The 16733-nt window shown below is 45.6% G+C and overlaps 2 protein-coding genes across 4 annotated transcripts; one reads left to right on the top strand and one right to left on the bottom strand.

Annotated features, from left to right (window-relative positions):
* Positions 1-13: 13 nt before the first annotated feature.
* adal (adenosine deaminase-like) lies at positions 14-6426 on the top strand. Of its 3 annotated transcripts, none has more exons than XM_010883645.4 (10): positions 14-124; positions 313-443; positions 2262-2322; positions 2448-2535; positions 2615-2696; positions 4566-4692; positions 4797-4877; positions 5283-5421; positions 5642-5742; positions 5949-6426. In XM_010883645.4, exons 1-10 carry the CDS (start codon positions 80-82, stop codon positions 6138-6140), a joined length of 1047 nt encoding a protein of 348 aa, XP_010881947.2. In that variant the 5' UTR covers positions 14-79; the 3' UTR covers positions 6141-6426. The 3 variants fall into 3 exon arrangements, with proteins under 3 accessions (XP_010881947.2, XP_019896123.2, XP_010881946.2); XM_020040564.2 differs by having other exon boundaries at positions 5283-5436; positions 5642-5740; positions 5921-6426; XM_010883644.3 differs by having other exon boundaries at positions 5283-5436.
* A 286-nt stretch (positions 6427-6712) lies between these two features.
* nat10 (N-acetyltransferase 10) lies at positions 6713-16542 on the bottom strand. The gene is made up of 28 exons (XM_010883643.4): positions 16386-16542; positions 15995-16116; positions 15801-15892; positions 15404-15575; positions 15131-15253; positions 14492-14553; positions 14216-14330; positions 13895-13999; positions 12994-13127; positions 12274-12367; positions 12074-12172; positions 11767-11903; positions 11524-11648; positions 11251-11401; positions 11043-11139; positions 10708-10824; positions 10064-10165; positions 9891-9965; positions 9695-9811; positions 9392-9525; positions 9142-9190; positions 8901-8997; positions 8679-8792; positions 8294-8466; positions 7894-8013; positions 7609-7707; positions 7329-7483; positions 6713-7140 (listed from the first exon to the last, which is right to left on the bottom strand). The coding sequence occupies exons 2-28, from the start codon at positions 16106-16108 to the stop codon at positions 7011-7013; spliced, it is 3102 nt and encodes a 1033-aa protein (XP_010881945.2). The 5' UTR covers positions 16109-16116; positions 16386-16542; the 3' UTR covers positions 6713-7010.
* Between the last annotated feature and the right edge of the window lie 191 nt (positions 16543-16733).

Raw genomic sequence — 16733 nt, 5'->3', positions numbered from 1 at the left:
TGTGCAACGGTGAAATAAGCCCTGAAAACCAGAAGCATCTGTACTGAAAGGTGGACGCACTGGTCCAACTATAATAACGATGGAGAACGAGGCAGATTTATTTTATCGCCAAATGCCCAAGGTGGTAAGTACCCAATCCATTCGATGTATTTTACATAGCTAACTTGGATACCTTTTCAAAATATGTCTGTAGAACCGACTAGCTAACGCGTTACTCTTAGTAGACTTGCTAGGAAATTGAATGTCGCATTTCACTACGGAAGTGTTGGTACTCTATAATATATGGCATATTAATCTCCGTTCTCCATTCAGGAGCTTCATGCCCATCTCAACGGCTCTGTCAGCTTCTCAACCATAGAAAAACTCATGGCTCGCAAGCCGCATCTGAATATCGAACACAACATGACCGCCATCCTCAGTGGTCAGAAAAGAACACTGGACGAGTACGTATCTATGACGTATTTTAATAGAACGTTTCTCTGAGTCTATGGTCCGTTGGTTGATTACATTATAAACTGGGTGGTTCATATCCTGAATTTTGATTAGCTGATTTTACTGTATGTGCACTTTGGTGTATGAGACCGTATATCGTAATTGCGATGGTAACCAGTTTATAATCTCCATAAGGCATCTCGGTGATTTTGTGATATATCGCCAATATACCACAGCTTAACGCTGTATCTATGCACGCCACGAAGCGTCATGCCTAATAAGAACAGTTCTTAGCCATGGAATATTGGCCATATACACTCACCTAAAGGATTATTAGGAACACCTGTTCAATTTCTCATTAAGGCAATTATCTAATCAACCAATCACATGGCAGTTGCTTCAATGCATTTAGGGGTGTGGTCCTGGTCAAGACAATCGCCAAACTGAATGTCAGAATGGGAAAGAAAGGTGATTTAAGCAATTTGGAGCGTGGCATGGTTGTTGGTGCCAGACGGGCCGGTCAGAGTATTTCACAATCTGCTCAATTACTGGGATTTTCACGCACAACCATTTCTAGGGTTTACAAAGAATGGTATGAAAAGGGAAAAACATCCAGCATGCGGCAGTCCTGTGGGCGAAAATGCCTTATTGATGCTAGAGGTCAGAGGAGAATGGGCCGACTGATTCAAGCTGATAGAAGAGCAACCACTTGTTACAACCGAGGTATGCAGCAAAGCATTTGTGAAGCCACAACACGCACAACCTTGAGGCGGATGGGCTACAACAGCAGAAGAACCCACCGGGTACCACTCATCTCCACTACAAATAGGAAAAGAGGCTACAATATGCACAAGCTCACCAAAATTGGACAGTTGAAGACTGGAAGAATGTTGCCTGGTCTGATGAGTCTCGATTTCTGTTGAGACATTCAGATGGTAGAGTCAGAATTTGGCGTAAACCGAATAAGAACATGGATCCATCATGCCTTGTTACCACTGTGCAGGCTGGTGGTGGTGGTGTAATGGTGTGGGGGATGTTTTCTTGGCACACTTTAGGCCCCTTAGTGCCAATTGGGCATTGTTTAAATGCCACGGTCTACCTGAGCATTGTTTCTGACCATGTCCATCCCTTTATGACCACCATGTACCCATCCTCTGATGGCTACTTCCAGCAGGATAATGCACCATGTCACAAAGCTCAAATGATTTCAAATTTGTTTCTTGAACATGACAATGAGTTCACAGTACTGAAATGGCCCCCACAGTCACCAGATCTCAACCCAATAGAGCATCTTTGGGATGTGGTGGAACGGGAGCTTCGTGCCCTGGATGTGCATCCCACAAATCTCCATTAACTGCAAGATGCTATCCTATCAATATGGCCCAACATTTCTAAAGAATGCCTTCAGCACCTTGTTGAATCAATGCCACATAGAATTAAGGCAGTTCTGAAGGCGAAAGGGGGTCAAACACAGTATTAGTATGGTGTTCCTAATAATCCTTTAGGTGAGTGTATATCACATCGCCCCGGGCCTTATTTCTTATGAACTCCATATTTACAAACCTGAACTAATAATAGCTAGTTCAACTTACAGACACATTAGTCTGGCTGCCATTTAACAAAAAAAAAAACAATGTATCTCTTGGGCCCTGTTTTTAAAAGGTTCAATATCTGGATCGAGCCTAGTTGATAGGATTAAGTGCTTAGACATTAGAGTGAATGGAACAGAGGGAGTCATTGACTTGAATTGGGAATCAGGTTTTGGTATACTGATATGCATTTTATTGTACCATAATCTGAGTAGATAACCTTTCAAATACTGGGCCCAGGTGTTTTCAGGTCTTTAAAGTCATTCATCAGTTAATCGATACAGAAGAGGATATTTTAATGGTAAAGTAAACCTTGATTTTCTATTGATACTATTGCTTATTAAAACTTTCTAATTCTGAGATAACCCCTAACCTTTTGTCTCAGTATTGTACACACTTGAATGAATTAATCTGTGCTTGTTTTAGGTTGCCAAAGATGTGATCAGGGAATTTGCAGAAGATGGAGTGAAGTATCTAGAACTGAGAACCACCCCAAGAGAGGACAAAAACACAGGCAAGGGAAATACCTAAAACATTGGTTATTTGGGGTCTTATATTTTGGATCTCTCTTACATTTGTTTTGTTTGAATTAGGGATGACAAAAAGAAGTTATGTGCAAACTGTTATTGAGGCCATACGTCAGTGTAAAAATGAGGGACTGGACATTGAAGTCAGGTAAGACCTCAAAGCATTTGTATATGAGAGAATGGGAATGTGCTGTCTCATTTTCATGGAAATAAATACATAATGCAATTATATATTACACATGGAATAAAATGGTGCCAATAACAATGTGATAATAATTATTAACTTAAAATCACTTAATGAAAGACATACAGTACCAGTTCAAAGTTTGGCCATACCTGCTCATTCCACATTGTAGAAAAATAATAAAGACATCAAAACTCAAACACACAGCAGTTGGGACCAAACATCTCAAATTTGGTCTCAACAAACCAAAGGACATACAGCTACGGAAAGAATTAAGAGACCTCTGCACCTTTTTCTTTCCTTTCCAAAAAGTCGAAAAGGAAGGTTTTGAGTAAGGAACAGAAGGGTTAAAATTAAGAGACCACTGCAAATTAAACACTTCTGTTGCTTGGAAAGGAAAGAAAAAGTTCCAATGGTCTCTTAATTTTTTCCGGAGCTGTATTTACACCAGTCTTCAGTCCATTTCTCTTGTTAGTTGGCCCAAGCAAGTCTGTTCTTATACAGTTAGGTCCGGAAATAATTGGACACTGACAAGTTTTATTTTGTCTGTTTACCAAAATATAACCAAGTTACAGTTAAATATGGGCTTAAAGTGCAGTCTATCGGCTTTAATATAAGGGTATTCACATACAAATTGGAGGAAGGGTTTAGGAATTATAGCTCTTTAAAGTTTTAGTTGCTTTTGGTCCCCCTCTTTTTCAAAGAACCAATAGTAATTGGACAATTGACTCAAAAGCTGTTTCAAGGACAGGTGTGGGCTATTCCTTTGTTATTTCTCAATCAATTAAGCAGGTTAAAGGTCTGGAGTTGGTTCCAGCTGTGGCATTTGCAAGATGTTGCTGTGAACCCACAAAATGCGGTCAAAGGAGATCTCAATGCAAGTGAAACAGGCCATCCTTAGGCTGCAAAAGAAAAAATATATCAGAGATAGCAAGAACATTAGGAGTGGCCAAATCAACAGTTTAGTGTATTCTGAGAAAAAAGGAACACGCTGGTGAGCTTTGCAACACAAAAAGGCCTGGATGTCCATGGAAGACAACATTGGTGGATGATCGTGGGATCTTGTCCATGGTAAAGGAAAAACTCCTTCACAACATCCAGCCAAGTGAAGAACACTCTCCAGGAGGGAGGCATATCGTTATCCAAGTCTACCATAAAGAGAAGCCTTCACAAGAGCAAATACAGAGGGTTCACCACAAGGTTCAAACCATTCATAAGCCTCAAGAAAAGAGGCTAGATTAGACTTTGCCAAAAAACATCTAAAAATAGCCAGCCCAGTTCTGGAACAGCATTCTTTGGACAGATGAAACTAAGATCAACATGTGCCAGAATGATGGGAAGAAAAGTATGGAGAAGGCTTGGAACGGCTGCAGTAATGATGGATTGTCATTTCCCTTTGCTTATTCAAGCTTTTCCTGCCATAATATGGACAATACAGACAATGATAGTTTTCTGTACACCACCCCTACCTTGTCACAAGGTAATGCATTAAAGCTAAGATCATCCACAAATTAACTTTTAACAAGCCACACTTGTTAACATGATATGCATTCCAGGTGACTACCACACTAAGCTGGTTGACAGAATGCAAAGAGTGTGCAAGGCAGTCATCAAGGCAAAGGGTGGTTACTTAGAGTCTACAGTATAAAATTAATTTTGATCCGTTTACCACTTTTTTGATTCCGTATGTGTTAGGATTCCATGTGTTATTTCGTAGTTCTGATGTCCTCACTACTATTCTACAATATGGAAAATAATCAAACTAAAGAAATACCCTTGAATGAGTAGGTGTCATTACTTTTTTGACTGGTCCTTTATCTTCCTCCCATCTAGGTTACTGGTATCTGTTGATCGCAGACATGGGGTTGAGGTTGCCATGAAGACAGTTAAACTGGCGGAGGACTTCATGCGGTCTACGGATGGCTTTGTGGTTGGCCTGGACCTCAGTGGAGATCCGACGGTCAGTAGTGGGCCAGCACTTTGCCTGCTCATGGTTGACACCTTTCTCAAGATCTCATGAATGTGCCGATGCTGAGCTGAGAAATGTCCAAACTTCTTTCCAAGGTGGGCCACGGTGGAGATCTCCTTCCTGCCTTGCAGAAAGCTAAGAACTGTGGACTGAAACTGTCTCTACACCTGTCTGAGGTCATTACAGTCAAAACACAACCTTACAACTGTTACCTGCAATGCAGGCCTACTCACATCTTTCCTGGAGTGACAAAATTCTTCTGGTCTTCACTTTTTTTTTTTTTGCACTCAGCTGGTGTACCAGGTGTGAGTCAATCCCTCAATAGAAAGGCAAGATGAAATCAGAAGTATTTTGGTCCTCCAGAGCTGGAGATGCATAGCCCTGATGCCTGGCTTGCTTGGTAGGGGGCAGGGCTTGCAAGGCCAAGGTTGTAGGTTTGGAAACTTCATGGCTGTAAGTCACTTTAGTCAAAAACATTTGCTGAGTGGCATATTAAATTACTGTATAAAAATGTAAACAGTTTTCATCTTTCTGTGATTATAAGGAGTTTAATTAGTGCTGACTGAAATGTAACATTCCAGGTGCCATCTCAGGTGGACGAATCGGAGCTGCTGCTAAACATTCCACCTGACCGGATTGGCCATGGGACATTCTTACACCCTGAAGTGGGCGGGGCGCAGAGCCTGGTTGACAAAGTGATGAAGAATAACACACCCCTGGGTAAAAATGTCCTAAGTAATCAGAGGTCTACTATTAAGGTTTATGAATACATTCCACCTCATAAACATCAGTCAGACTTGCCTTTCTCCCCCTCTATAAAAATAATGCATCAAAGTAGCATAACAAAAATAGGTTTAGAGGTTATATAACAAGATGAATGTTATGACATCAAATGTTGCCTCTGTATCTGTTTCCTAAAACAAAATCCTTTCTTTTGTAGAACTATGCCTGACATCTAATGTCAAAGGTCAGACTGTGTCATCCTATTCTAACCACCATTTACTGTACTGGTACCAGAAAGGACACCCCATTGTTATCTGTGTGAGTTGGCTCTATTGCATTCACACTAATAACATTTTATTATATACATGTTTTATATAATGTTTGGTGTTTGAACTGAGTTCTTGAATTAAGAGGAAATCTAACTGTGACAACAACATATTGTTTTAACTGACAAATGTATTGAAGTCTCCTATTAACTTAACGATGTAAGTGTTAGTGGTCCACTTGTGTTCTGTTCCATCCAGACAGATGACAGGGGAGTGTTCTGCACAGAGCTGTCCAAGGAGTACCAGCTGGCCGCCTCTACCTTCAGCCTCAGTCGAGAGGCCATGTGGAGTCTGTCCCAGAAGGCTATTGACTTCACCTTCGCCCCAGACTCCTTAAAGCAGCAGTTACACCAGAAATGGTTCGAGTTACACCCATCGCTGTTCCAGTGAATTAAACTGTATTATGCCGAACGTATCAGCAGGCGCAGAAATACCCATTACCTTTCACAAGACTCCTTGGCTTTCCAGGAAATCCCGTCGGAAGATTCCAAGGATGCCATAGACATTTGATTTTCCCTTCAGGAGTCTGGATCTGGTTAACAACCCAGGGAAGTTTACTGCCATTTTGGGATCGGATCGATAGATGACTGATTCTGGTCCATCTACAACATACATAGTTTCTTTCACAAGTGACTCTGTATCAAATGGTTCCCTTTATTAAAAATGTTTAAACGATCCTGCTGTAATGAGTGTATTGGTTTTGCCTTATTTTTAAATACTCCTGCTGTTTTACATTGTGTCCTGTAAGCTACTTTGCTTTTGCTGTGGAAACTACTCTTCGACACGAGAACATCTAACAGGCTTCCTACTGACCAGAAGTCTGTGCAGCCATCAGGGATTTTACAGACAATGCTGCTAGTGACAGTAATGTTCCTAGAGAGAGTTTTTCCAAGTAAAGCAGTCGCAGTTGGAAACTAGCTTGTTGGATTAAAGCCCTGCCAAGGTGACAGGGCCATCATGAATCAGATCAACGGTTTGTCTTGTTTAATGTTCATTGCCTGGTACAGAGATCAGTCATAATACATAAGTAAAACAAAAATAAAATATGATGCTCCTTACTCAAACATGTACATTATTTGATTGATACAATGGTAAATTACTCCATAGCGGTGGAATCAGAACAAGTCAGTCAGTACACACAGAAACGGGTGGATAAACTGATTTTGTTCTGGGCAGAACCACAGAGGCAGAGGAAGGATGTGGAAAATGAGCCACATCCATTGGTTAAAAAAAGTCCTATTGGAGCCCTGCTATCCATTATCACGGTCTCTTTCCAAACTTGTTCTTCTTCTCCTTGCCACCTCCTGCGCCCTTCCTCATTTTGCCGTGTCGTGGAGCACCTTTCTCATTCTTCTCTGGCCTTGGCTGCTCGTACTTCCTCTTCTTGTCACTGTTTGGAGAACCGACGGTTATAGAGTAAATCAGTCATGCTGTAGCACTGTTCACTGGCTGTAAAACAGGGTTCTAGACACCCTTTTTGGTGACTTTGGCCCATGCCCCTTGAAAGCTCTGGGCACGTCTCTGACGCCGAAACCAAAATCGTGTTAACCCCCCCCCCCCGTGTCTCCACCCCCTCACCTCTTTATGCTGACCACGGCGGTCTGACCGGCTTTCTTCAGCACCTGGTCCCACTCCTCCTCGTCCCCTCGGATCTGGTACTGTTGCAGGTCCATTTCCAACACCTTCTCCATGTCCTGTTTGTGTTTCAGCTGGAACTCCTTGGCTGCCTCGTCCTGAGGGGAGAGGACTGTAATTGAATGTTTCACCAGGGCACACATTCCCCACATCTCTACCCTCAGGGGTCCGCCAGTCCATTACGCCTGTCGCAATCAATCCACAACACAGGAGAGACCCATACCAGGTCATCGTTGAGGGTTTTCACAGTCGGCTCCATGGTAATCTCCTTAGACTCCACCATCTGTGCCTCGATGGCCTTCTCCTGGATGCTGTTGAAGAACTGGAACAGGACACACAGTGAAAATCTAGACATCCTCAAAACGGACATGATCCAGCTCTCACTGTTTAACAATGAATTATCAAGTCATGCATTTACTGTCTTTGTGATCATAATGTGAGGACTGCAGACCTTCATAGACTGTTAATGCATGAGACAGTTGAATCGGACGGGTTTATGCCTTCTCACCTGGACCACCTTCCTGATGAGGCGGTTGAACAGTCCCATGAGCTGGGAGCTGGGCAGATCGATCTCCTTCTCCAGCTGCTCCACGGTCTTATGCTGTAGACCAACACCCAGGAGCAAAGCCTGGGGACAGGGTGACACTGGGTCAATCACTAACGACAGACATGAGGGGTGAGGCTTTACAGTGAAATGTGCGAGGGACGTGTTAATGTGAGGGTCGGGGGCAGAGTCACATTAACACATGGGCACATGTGTTGCAACACGTGCTGCACGGTACAGTTACACACACAGAGAGCGGTGGTTCTGTTGTGTGTGTGTGTGGGTGTACATGTCGAGGTCCCCATAGATAATGAAACCTAGGGTGTGTGTGTGTGTGTGAGCGAGAGCGTTGTGGTCCACTCACACACTGTGCCGCTGAGAGGGTGACATCTCCCAGCTTCTTGAGGAAGAATATTCTTGCCACAGCAGGGATCAGGTCCATGACAAGATGGTAGTCCACCATGTTTCTGGAATACATCTCCAGACGCTTCAGGTCGTATGGACTGAACTGATCAGCCAGCTCAGAGCTGGTCAACACTGGGGGGGTGGAGCACTAACATTACCAGACCGCAGTCCGAAATCATCTGTCTCACACTCCTCACAAGGTGATTAACATGAGCCATTATTTTTGTCACCTGGATCAAACGGATCCTTTCAAACACCCCAAAGGGTTAATCTGTTTTCACAAACCTCCTCGAGCCCGCCCAGAGGGGCTGTTTGAGGAGGGATGAGGAGTTCAGCACTCTTACCAGAGCTGGTGTCGGTCTTAGTGGTGCTCTTGTTCTGCAGGATGTTCAGAGCCATGCTCGGGGAGAACGTGCTGAACTGGTATGAGAGCAGCGACAGGAAACGCCGACGGAAATCTGGCAGACACAGAGATTACAAGGAAACCTTGAATGACACCCGATTGCCTGTCTGGGTCAGAATGGACCTCGGTGTGTCCATGTTGAGTCAACACCCACAAGTCTCACCTTTCCAGAAAGCGGCCAACCACTGGCCCTGCTCTGGGACCTCCTCCGCGCTCAGCTCCTTCAACATCACGCACGAGTGTTCGCCTGTCAGGTCGTTCTGGGTATAGCAACACCACAAAACAGAGTCAGACTTCCAGGGAGAAGCACTACACCTCATCCAAGAGAATTTTAGATTAGATTCAACTTTGTCATTGAACAAGTACAGTACAACAAAATGCAGTTGCAGACATTTTTGACTTACAGGGGTCTGTCGTAGATAAACAGGTACAAAGCCAGCTTTCTTCCAGAACCTGTCAGTAAAGAAGTTTAGGATATTTGAAAAAACAGTGAGGAGCAGTGAAGCAACCCACGGATCTATTCAAATTTCAGTCAGAAAGTAAACAGAATTCCAAGTCCACATTCTTCCACATTGAAAAGCACTGAAGACAACTGGAATGTCTGTTTACTTCCTGATTGGACCATGCCCACTGTCTATTACAAATAATACTCACTTCAGAAGAGGCGGCGTCAGGCCGTAGGACACGCCTAGATAGTCCAACCTCTCTGCCCTCCTCTCATTGAGCTTCAGGAGTAGCGGAGGGAGGTTCTTCCTAGGCTGGAGCACTTCTTCCAGGAGGCTCACCCCCTGATAACAGCAGCCACAACACACAATTAGCCACCATCAATGCTGTGGTTTAGGAGGCAATGGGACCATTAGAAACACCTTTGCATGTGATTTCTGATCAGACAGTAGATGGACTGAGGAGAGCTTTTCTCTGTGGTGAGTGTTGTTTCCTGTCTGTGGGTGGTGTTACCTCGCTGGTGACAGAGGTGATTTCGCTGTTGGCAATCTGAGCGTTTTCATCCATATATGGAAACTGACCCTCGTAGTAAAGCTGCAGCTGCTGCAGAGCCCGGGAGCCGTAACCCATCTGGAGGTCAGAGGTCAATCAAGAGGTCACACAAAGGTCACCCACAGAACCTTCACCGCCGACTGTGGAGGCCACTTACCCCCTGATAGTCTGGGTGGACGGCCACGCGCACCACCCTGCCGCCGGACAAACCGCCAAAATCTGGGTCTTGGAACTGCAGACGAGAAGCACAGATAAAGACGCGTCAGTGTCGTTAAGATGGAATCATCCGGAACCATTACGTCAGCCACCTGCAGGTCTCTGGGTCGGTACCTGTTCTGACACGGTCCAGGGGATGAGGTCACCGGAAGCCTTCTTTCCTCTGGACAGGCTGTTGAGGATGGACTGACGGGAGATCTCCCCTTCCAGGCACACCTGACGGGAACAGGGACACGTTTTCTATGTGGCCAGCCCTACAGCGTCTCACATGGAAAACGCACAGAAACTCCAACCTCCATAGTTTTAGAGGAGACGACAAACTCCAACCTCCATAGTTTTAGAGGAGACGACAAACTCCAACCTCCATAGTTTTAGAGGAGACGACAGAAACTACAATCTCCATAGCTGGTTGCGTTGGTGATGAGGGTTCCAGTAATGGTTAATAGGGCGGGGTAAGGTCAGTCAACTGTACGTTTCAGTGTAGTTCAATTCCTGGCAGAGTCTTGATCAGACAAAAAAAAAATGATTTTTGTCCGACCAATTCTGGAATTAATCACTTTGTATATTTTCACGCGTTTTCCATCTGAATGAATCGGTCCATTGTTACTGTGAGATTGTGTTGGTCCAACGGTGACTACCACATTGGGGAGGTTTGGCATGAATTTTGTCCAATCCTTATGCCAGATTGTGTGCAGTCAGTCTTAACGGTCACACACACACACACACAAACGTATACACACACACACACACACACACACCTGGATGACAGCAAGGACCTCTGGCAAGGAGTTCTGTGTGGGGGGGACTGGGGGCAGCAGGCAGAAGAGGTGGTGGGCCGGGGCGTCGGAAAGCATCTGGAGGTCATTGGGAGAGTTCTGAAGGCAGAGGAAAAGACAAACCTCAGTGGCACAGACACGGACTGCAGATAGCCAGGCGGTCCAAAACATTGGCCAGCTACATGAATTCCACTGTACTTGGCTGGGGCACCTTAAACAAAAAAATAAAGCACCCCCCCCCCCCAACCCCCACAAGCCCTTTGGGCAATTCCTCCGAACGCCCTCCAGTCCCGCCAGCGGACGTTTTGACGTCTCACCTTGTAGTGAGACGCCACATAGAGAGCCATGAGCCTCTGGAGGAAGGCCTCGGAGGCTCTGTGATAGCAGAACAGCGTGTCCCGGTTCACGTAGTATCTGCACAGCCCGAGTCAAGGACCAATCAGACGGGCGTCGGCAGCACCTGTGAAACGGAGTTAATCTGAACAGCAGAACGTGTCCGGAGCAGACTGCAACATGGAAGGATACAGGTCGCAGGTCTGAGGTAGCGGGCAGCCGGAGATGACCCTGGGAATGTTGAGACAGTCCAGACACAGCAGCTCGTTCAGCCACTTCTCCACGGGGTCTCCCATGGCGTAACGGATGGACTCGTGCAGGGACACCTCCTGAAGGGACCGGGCTGAAGCAGGAGAGGGACAAACTGAATTATTTTGCCGGGATGGTGTGCAGTTTGCGTGCCAACTTTTTTTGCCCACCCGTGACAGTCGTGCCCCGCCCAACAGGCCCAATGCGCGGTCATACCGGAGTTGAGCCTCTCCGTGTTGGTGGTCCGGTTCTCCGCCGACAGACTCTGCTGGCTCTCTGAACTCTGCTGTCTCAGCTGGGCAATCAACTTCAGGGAGAGAGAACGGCCCGTGCCCTCATAGCTGTAGGTGGACGGAGGGGAGGGGGGGTCAGGAACCACAGCAAGCACACACACACACTGCTGTAGAACTACTCATTGTTTCTGACAGAACCACAGAGAGTAGTTGAGTGACTGCAGACCCGTTAATGGTGGAGGCCATGAAGACCAGGTATGGCCCCAGGAGTTTCTTGACCAGGGGAAGGGGGATGGCTGCTGCCTCGTCTATCACCAGCAGCTCAGCCTGACCCAGCTTCACTGAATCAGCAGGGTGGATGTACTGGAGGGGACAGAGGTCAGGGGTCATATACTGATATCACTTTTATGACCAGTAGGACAGCCTGACCCAGCTTCCCTGAATCAGCCGGTGGATGTACGTGATTGACCCAATGCAATCCCTGACTATAGACCAATATTAAAACAGGGCGTGGGGAAGGAAGCCGTGGTTACCTGGATGGTCTGTCTGTGCTCTTTGAAGATGTTGACTCTGACCACAGCTTTGTTGAACTCAGGATTCAGTGACTGGATGATCTCATAGTCCAGGTGCTCCTGGGAAGGGACAGAGATGTTGGAATTAGGGACAAACATCCACAGTCAGACAGACACCCAGACAGGCCTGGCGACAGACTAGAGATAGACAGACAGGTTACCTGATACTGCAGGGCATCGAAGCCTTTGAAAATGAACTCAAACAGAGTGTGTAGGTTGTCTGGGCTCGGTGAGGTGATGAAGATGTTGGAGTATCTGTGGAAAACGACAGGCGCCATGAAGAAAAGTTAGCTCAACAGCGGCGGAGTGTGTAGCGGTAGATAGCCAAGGGGCTACACAAATAACAGAATAAAAACAAACACTACAATATAAACAAAAAACAATGTGTGTGGGGTGTAACGTATAGTGTGTGGTCAGTGTGTTGTGGTATACAGTGTGTGGTGTAGTATAGTGTGTGGTGTAGTGTGTGTGATGTGGTCTGTGTGGTGTAGTATAGTCTGTATGTGATGTGGTCTGTGTGGTGTGGTATAGAGTGTGTGGTGTGGTGTAGTGTGTGTGATGTGGTCTGTGTGGTGTAGTATAGTCTGTGTGTGATGTGGTCTGTGTGGTGTAGTATAGTCTGTGTGTGATGTGGTCTGTGTGGTGTGGTATAGAGTGTGTGGTGTAGTGTGTGTGATGTGGTCTGTGTGGTGTAGTATAGTCTGTGTGTGATGTGGTCTGTGTGGTGTGGTATAGAGTGTGTGGTGTGGTCTATTGTGGTATAGTGTAGTCTGTGTGGTGTGGTAAAGAGAGTGTGATGTAGTGTGTGGGGTATGGTATGGTCTGTGGTGCAGTGTACTGTGTGGGGTGGTGTAGTGTGTAACAGCAGACATCAGTCCTACCCAAACGCCACAGCTGCGGCCACCGCCAGGCCCAGCGCGGCAGACTTGCCCCGGCCTCGGGCAGCTGTCAGAGCTACTGTACTCCTCAGGGTCTTCTCCGATATGGCTTCAATGAACTTCAGCACTGCCTTGGCCTGGGAAGCACACCACAATGGACCACAAGTTAAGAGAGACACACTGAACAACATAATCTCAACAGAAGGGCTGACAGACACCGTAGGACAGAGAGACAGGCAGACACCGTAGGACAGAGAGACAGGCAGGCAATATGACAGAGAGACAGGCAGGCAATATGACAGAGAGACAGGCCGACACCGTAGGACAGAGAGACAGGCCGACACCGTAGGACAGAGAGACAGGCCGACACCGTAGGACAGAGAGACAGGCCGACACCGTAGGACAGAGAGACAGGCAGACACCGTAGGACAGAGAGACAGGCAGACACCGTAGGACAGAGAGACAGGCAGACACCGTAGGACAGAGAGACAGGCAGACACCGTAGGACAGAGAGACAGGCAGACACCGTAGGACAGAGAGACAGGCAGACACCGTAGGACAGAGAGACAGGCAGACACCGTAGGACAGAGAGACAGGCAGACTGACAAAGAAATAGGCAGACACGGTAAGGCAGACAGTATAACAGAGAGAGACAGTATGACAGAGAGAAAGACAGATACAGTATGACAGAAAGAGACAATATGACAGAAAGAATGTCAGATACAGTATCACAGAGAGAGACAATATGACAGAAAGAAAGACAGATACAGTATGAGAGAGAGAGACAATATGACAGAAAGAAAGACAGATACAGTATGACAGAGAGAGAAAATATGACAGAAAGAAAGACAGATACAATATGACAGAGACAGGCAGACACCATAGGACAGAGAGACAAGTATACCTGGTCCATGGTCTTGCAGGTGTCCACCAGCACACCAACAGGCTGTGTGTCCTGTAAAGACTCCTTTAACTCCTTTAGCTCCTGTTCTCGTGGCGAAAGACTGTCCTGAAGGATACACATGATTGGTCAAAGTGTTAGTCAGGTTATCAACAGGTCAAATTATTCTTAGTCCTGGGTGGTGTTGATTAGACATAACACGGGAGAAACATTTTCAAAATATAAAGAAGGTACATTCTGGTTTCACTTGTTGTTTCTCTTGCTAAATTATGGATGCCCTGAAATGAACACATCCCAGGTTCTTTCAAGCAAAGGTGTACCTACCTGAGTCTTGGGTGGGACAGGCTTGATGTTAGCAATGTGACTAGAGATGGGCAGGACATTAAGCTGGTCGTCAATGACAACGCATGTCTTGCAGGACGACAGAGACAGAATGAACCTGGAGAGAAGGGTCAGTTAGTTACCAAGGAGACAGTAACAGTTCAGGTCAGTTGGGTTGTCTTTCACATTAACAGAACAAAGTAGCCCCTGGGAAAATAGTATTCAAAAGTAGAGTAGTAATTTAATTGCCTCATTCAAAAGTATTTGTAGAGCATCTACCTTTCATTAAACCTTCCCACTACATCCTGATGGGCCTCAGTCCTGTAGCGGGAATGGACATCCTAGAGGAAACAACACCGGCATAGTGGGTTTGACTCCCGGGACCACATGGGTGCAAAATGCATGCACTCATGGCTATGCTGCTTTTGACAAAAGCATCTGCTATAAACCATACTATTATCAGACAGCAACAATTGTTAACAGCGGCTAAGGGTAAGACTCTTACTGTGCTACTGATCAGAAGACCTCTGCAGTTAATGTTTTAAGTTAATTAAAATGAATTATATTATTTCATTCTGCAAAATTGTGTGGTGTAGATAATACTATACCAGTCAGTACTATTCCCCATCCCTGGACTAGATAATACTATACCAGTCAGTACTATTCCCCAACCCTGGACTAGATAATACTATACCAGTCAGTACTATTCCCCAACCCTGGACTAGATAATACTATACCAGTCAGTACTATTCCCCAACCCTGGACTAGATAATACTATACCAGTCAGTACTATTCTCCAACCTGACAAGCCGAGTCAATGTTAAAGTTCAGTCTAGTCAAAAACTAGATGCCAGGACCTACACAATGCCCCCTTAAGTACTAAAAACCTTCAGACAACAGCTGGTATGGTGCAGTTACCATTGTCATGGTGTACAGCTTCTTCAGGGAGTTGACCGTCCTCAGCAGAATAACCACAATCCCTCCTCCCTCCACAGTCTCCACAGTCCTGGCCAGGAGGTTAGGAGTGAGAGCCTCGAAGTCCTGTGCGACACGAGACAGTGACGTGAAACACAAGGCCTGTTAATACCTGAAAGTGTTGGAGACGTCGACTGACATGTGACACAAAGGACGTCTGTCGCACTCAGGAAGAGGAAGTACACAGGCAGAGAAGAAATAAGAGGAATGTCGTACCTGCAGGACACACATGCCAAAGGTGTTTCCCAGAATCTTGTGCGTCTCGTTGTAGTAACAGTAGCGGATGTTGGTGGCCGCGACAAACAACTCAAAGGGGTCGTCCTGCTTGATGTTCAGTGTTCCCGTCTTGATCTTCTTCTGGAGCTGCCGCATGCGCTTCTTGCGGTTGCTGTTAAAGTCCAAGATGATGCAGTGAAATGAATGAACTGCCTAAAAATAACACCTTTTAACTGTGAGGTACCGACACATTTGTGCCTTCTCACAGGAACAACTACAACACACTCACAACAGCATAAACAGATGGAACCAGGCCAGTCATAGGGGTTGGGATCAATTCAAACTGACGGTAGTAGACGAACTTATGATATAATTTCAAGCATGGTCAGTTATTTACCTGCTGAAGCCCAGCTCTTTCTTATAGCACCAGAGCACTGAGGGTCGGGCTTTGACTGCTGCTTTGGACAGCATGTGGTGCAGGATGACAACCTGGATAAAGACCAAATTAACATGGATTAAAATGGGGGTCCTAAAACATTTGATGTTAGATTAATTACCGTGTCTTGCTCACTCTCGCGCACGGGTTTTTACCTGGTCTCGTCCGTGATCCCCAACCACCACGAACATGGTGCGGTGCTGCTCGGCCATGCCATTCTCTATCTGAACACGGATCCTGTTGTCTATCTTCTTCCTGAAAGTTGCCATGATGGTTGCTAGGGATTAAAGTGTACAGGGATTTTAGTTCTCTGATTAAACGAACGCAGCTATCAACTGGCAGTAGCTCAACATCTTTCTCCCGAGCAACCTAACAGATAATTTGCTGCTTATCCTGACTACTATCAGAAACTCCTGGAAGTGAATTGCTTTTCTAACACTATAGGCAGATAATACAGCATTGTAGTTTGCTAGCTGTTAAATATTGAGATGCACTAATGGTGCCTAAATTATACTCAAACGCTCTATTTTCAGATATCGTTCTTACCTTGCCTGGTTATTCAACCCACTGGTGTTCTATCCTCATACAACCAATTAATGTAGATGAAAACAATATCCAACATGTACGTGTTAGCTTTAGTTTACATGCCGACCATCATGTCGATTAATTCACGTGGGGACGGCAGCAGTGAAAGGACCCCAACATGACGTCAGAAGTATGCGACTTTAGCTGTCGAAATAATGCCTATATTACAACGAAGCGTATTAAGCACACGAAAAACAAATTAACTTAATGACTAGCGCTCGCAATGATCATACCTCATGGGACCACTGTGCAGTGAAAGTAGTATGAACATTTTCACACTTTCAACTTAATCAGGATCTGCATCTAACA

Source organism: Esox lucius, chromosome 19, assembly GCF_011004845.1.
Source record: "Esox lucius isolate fEsoLuc1 chromosome 19, fEsoLuc1.pri, whole genome shotgun sequence".
NCBI classification, from domain to species: Eukaryota; Metazoa; Chordata; class Actinopteri; order Esociformes; family Esocidae; genus Esox; species Esox lucius.
Note: the sequence above shows the minus strand (reverse complement) of the source record. Positions and strands in the feature narration are given on the sequence as shown.